This window comes from Antrostomus carolinensis, unplaced genomic scaffold (genome assembly GCF_000700745.2).
Source record: "Antrostomus carolinensis isolate BGI_N321 unplaced genomic scaffold, ASM70074v2 scaffold16229, whole genome shotgun sequence".
In the NCBI taxonomy this organism is placed as follows: domain Eukaryota; kingdom Metazoa; phylum Chordata; class Aves; order Caprimulgiformes; family Caprimulgidae; genus Antrostomus; species Antrostomus carolinensis.
The window spans coordinates 1-4,869 of NW_010336552.1; the positions used below are offsets into that span (position 1 = coordinate 1).

Sequence of the window (4,869 nt, forward strand, 5' to 3'; positions counted from 1 at the left end):
CAAGGGCTAGCCAAGTGAAACTATCACAAATTATAAAATTTCTGCTTAGCTTCCATATAATTAATCAAGCCCTAAACATGCAAGCATATACTTAACTTTATGTTAACTTTAGGTATGTTTTAACTCTTATTTTTCCTATGCTAAAATCCCTTGCTAAGCATCACCAGAGACAGGACCTTATACATGTTTTAAAATGCTATTTCACTTAAATCTGTGATTTAAGAGTCATAATGAGAAAACTATTTTAAAATTATATTTACTCAAGCTGCTCTTTGCTTTTTTTAATAAATTATCTGCTGGAAAGTACCAAACAGGCATGTATATTATAACAACTTACCTAACAGGAAGCAAAAACATTTCTTTGACATAACACCAAACATACTTCTAGAATATTTTCAATGTAAAATACTGATTGATAAGAAAAAACATTTGGTAAGGGAAAATGAAATGACTCACCAGGTTCTACAAATCCAGCAAGACAGGTAAACATTCCTGGGGGAGACCTCTTCTGCCTACCTAAAAGGCAGTGGTTCCCATCTGGGTGGATGACTTGCATTATCACAACAGGATCTGGAAGAGACATGAAAGGAAGATATTGCAATATTTGAGGGACTGAAAGTAGTAAAAAAATTCAGCCTATTCAATACCAATGCATATAAATATAAATAAGATATCTTTAAGTGATTGAAATCAGAACTGTGTAGATGCCCAGAGCAAGTTCTTATTTTATTTCACTTTGTATTTTTCCCCCTGCAAGATATCTGTTTCTTCTGTTTTGCAACATGTGTGCTTAGTAGAAGTAGTTTATTAGCCAAGGCTTGAAATGCAGGACATAAATCACTGGTAATCAAAGCACACAATCTGTTAAGAGTATCAGCAATACTAAGCTAGCTATGTATCCAGCAGAGAGCAATAATTTCTGCAGCGAAACCAATTTACTGTCACCTCCTCTACACATACAGGTGTGAAGAATGTAGTTTTGACTGAAATAGCAAAGAGCCAGATCCTCTAGTTACATCAATACTGACTAAACTTTCCACTTTTGATGACTGTTTGCTACCAATCTCTCATCTGATGTTGCACTTACTCTTACTGGTATAATTCTTTTTGTCATGCCTTTCTGCACACTGTTCCTCTATGATTTTTTCCCTTTTTTACTGTGATCTAGCTCTTAAGTATCTCAATGTTTTGGTTTTAACTTTTTCTATCTACCTCTGCCTTTATATATTTTTTCTCTTGCTACAGTTTTTCATGGGTTTTTTTTGTCCAAAACACCACTATTTTCTCTGTATGAAAAGGCCTGATTCAGCAACCAGTATAAACAATAGTTTCAAAGACTGTTGTACTGATCAAAGATATCTGCCACATGGCACAGTGTAGCACATGCGGTGTTGCTGTTTGTGAACTTTCTTCAGAGAAAGCATCAGTAGAAAATGCTGGTTCATCAGTTTTTCCTATATAATCCCATTCTTTCTCCAAGTTTGCTGTTTTAGAGGCTGTAAAGAAACAGTCATTAGTATTTTAGCAAGCTTACTATAGTCCATAAGACAGAAGAATATGTCAGAATTGCTTTGATTACTCTAGAGCATGTAAAAGAACATGAAATTCAGAAACTCAACTCACACACAACATCCAGAACCACAACTGCAGAAAAGAGGACAGGGTAGGGGAAGGAAAGGTGGTCCATGGAAAAAAAGGAAAGTTTTTTCTTTTTCCTTCCTTCTTTCCCTGTCCATAACATAGTACACTTCCTTTGCAACACATGAACAAAAGGAGCAATAGAAGACTGTCTATACAAGCTTATATCCTGCGTACAAATAGTCCTCACAGTTTGCAACTGACAATGAGTAGTGAAAGCCAGTGAAGATGGCTAATATAGTTGAAGTGGCACTACCAGAAGAAGAATTTGATGCAGGGACAAATTTGATACAGAGCTATTTCATGCTCAGAGGGCTTGCAGAAGGTGAGAAAACAACATGCAGGGGGAAAAAAAATAAGTAAAATGTGACACTCTGTATTGTTAATATACAATTTTTGTTGTTAGAACTTCTAACTGATATTACTCCATTGCAATGAACATTGGTATTGTCACAGCAATTCTTTGTCACAGACTAGAAAGAGAAGCCTAAACCACTTAATCCTAAATACAGCTGAGAGACATATAATCTGGGGAGAGACAAGTACGTAAGACCTGGGACAGAAGCAAGCAGTTGAAATAATGAAAAAGGAATTTATTTAAATGTATATATAATAGTACAAACAAGCCGCTTTTGACCAAATTTATCCAGCAATATTCTCACCAACTCTTGGGTAGGATGTGTTGTGAACACCTTGGAGACTGGGACAATCTTCTTTTAAGCAAGTTTTCTTGTAACCCCCTTCTTCACTCTTGGTTGCACTCCCACATGTTGGGCAGAATTGGTAGCGGTTGTGCCATGCTAGAACAGACCTAGCCTGGGCTACTACTCCTTTAAAAGAATACATTGAAAATACACAAAATCAAATACTAATTCATGTAAGCTTTCAATAGTATAGCAAAAGCAATTAGTAAAGTTTAACATAAAAATCAGAGTAAGACTATGGCTTGAATTTTAACCTACTACAAGAGAAAATGAGCAATATAAGTTATTCACATCCTTTTCTTTGCAGCACAGCACATGCAATAGGACTATGTAGCTACAGACCAATTTATGCATTCAGAAACAAATTAATCCAGATCAATACACCTCGTTTCTCAGAAAAGTTACTTTGTCTGGGCAAAGTGCCAGAATTGTACATTACACCTTTTCCAGATTACTATTTTAGGGCTATTACAGGTATTGACACAATAATGCATTGTTCCATTTAAACTTCAGGCAACTTGACTTGCCCTTTATCCTTCTGTAAAAGCAAAATCGTTACAACTGCAGTTGTTAGTAACACATCCATAATGACATCCGTGCACTCTGAGATCCTGACTTTCCAACACTTGCTCACACTGTTTCTTTCTCAGATGAGTATCCAACACACTTATTTGGGACTTAGTTTCATTTCTTGTAATGAAAACTCAAGTAATGGTGGATTGTTTTGTTTGTTTGTTTTAGAAAATCAATGTGTATGCTTTAATATTTAAATAGTACCACTTATAAAATCATGATGCTCAATAGATCTTACAGTCTAATACTTGCCATTGCAGATGTTAGCACTTTGCAACTGAACTTGTTCTTAGATACAAAATTCTTCACAAAACCACTGATAGGCTTTTAAAACGAAAATATCTCTAAAGCCACTGAAAATACACAACTCCTTTGCAGTGGTTTGTCCTCGCATTATACCTCAGTTTGTCCCAAAACATATCTTTCTGATGACAAATTTGATAACTGCTGCATTTTATGCATCTTACCAGCTTCTTTTTCAGGTAGCTGCAGTAGGGTTGGCATTGGTGGGTGAAGAAAGTAACAGCCCTCATGCTTCTGTTTGAATTTCTCAGCAGAAATAGAATCTACACTAAGAGCAAACCAAGCAACTAACCCATCTTCTTCATCTTCTTGCAGAACTTGTCCATTGCAAGCAGCTAGCAGGTTCATGTGGAACTGAAGTTCAACTCCAAGAAAAATCAAGGTGCTTTCTTCAGTTTGATTCATGCATTGTTCCACATCCTTGTGATACAGCCTGCAAAGCTTTACTTCTGGCTGCTGGGAGCTCTCTGTTCCCCCACTCAAAGTAACCAAAGGCCTTAGATTTGAGAAGAGGATGTATACTGTGGTTGGATGGCTTTGCTTTTTGCTTAGCCACTTGGAATCTGTTCTTTTATCACTCTTTCTGTCCAGAAGTGTCAAGCCAAAATAATTTTCATATTCTTTCACTTCGTTTGACAGAAACTTAGGCCTCTGCCCACCCTTCACATTAGCCAACAAGTTAGCTATGTGCTTGTACCCCCAAAATTTAGCAATGTCCAGAGCTGTCTGCCTTGATTTATTAACGATGGATCTGTCGCACCTAGAGAAACAGAAAAGAACACTAGTTATCAGGGTAAGTATGTTTAGGAAGAGTCCTGATCCTGTATTATTCTTACTTACAGCACATACATCTGATACTATTGAGGTGCAAGAACTTACAGTCTCTCTGTCTGTACTGGGGCACTCTTTAGGCTAAATATTTAGCATTATAATAATGAAAATAATCATCTTTTGTTTTCTTTTGCTAAGGCCAGACCCCACATTTTTGTTGATTCACTCCAGATATCACTTACCAAGGTTCATGCAGTAATTCAACAGGAATGAATTAACTAAAATCCCACACAATGCAACATTGTGTTGGATTTGGGGGGGGCTGTTTTTGGTAGTGGGGAAAGGGGCTACCCTGTGAGAAGCTTTGCGAAGCTCCCCTGGCTCCAAGGTGTACCCACCCCAGCCCAGGCTGAGCCAATTAGCAACAGAGAAACGCCTCTGCAAATCCCTATTTGTGAGGGGAAGGACTGTCTTGAAAAGAAGAAGGAAGAAAGAACCTGGAGGAGAGGCCATTGACCTGACTGGAGGCCTATCTGCAGCCCATGGATGTTCCCACGCCAGAGCTGTGGGGAGCTGTGCCCAAAGAGGTCTGTGACTCCAAAGGAAGCCTGGCATAGGTCACCTGATTGGAACCCCCTATTCCCTATTCCCTGTGGAGGAGAAGGTAGAGAAATCTGGAGCAAAGTGATTTGAGCCCGGGAAGAAGGGAGGGGTGGGGGCAAGGTGTCTTAAGATGTGTTTTTTATGTCTCACTGTGCCACTTGGATAACTGATAATGAATTAAATTGATTTTTCTTTCCCAGGTTGAGTCTGTTTTGCCTGAGACCATAACTGGCAAGTGAGCTGTCTCTGTCCTTGTTCTAATCTGTGCCTGTTTTTT

The 4,869-nt window shown here is 38.1% G+C and overlaps 1 protein-coding gene across 1 annotated transcript; it reads right to left on the reverse strand.

Moving 5' to 3' along the window:
* Positions 1-382: 382 nt before the first annotated feature.
* On the reverse strand, positions 383-3,978 carry NUDT12 (nudix hydrolase 12; the record flags this gene model as incomplete). The annotated part of the gene is made up of 3 exons (XM_010174908.1): positions 383-570; positions 2,301-2,468; positions 3,383-3,978. Coding segments are annotated over 3 exons (952 nt in total), but the record flags the coding sequence as incomplete, so codon positions are not given.
* Between the last annotated feature and the right edge of the window lie 891 nt (positions 3,979-4,869).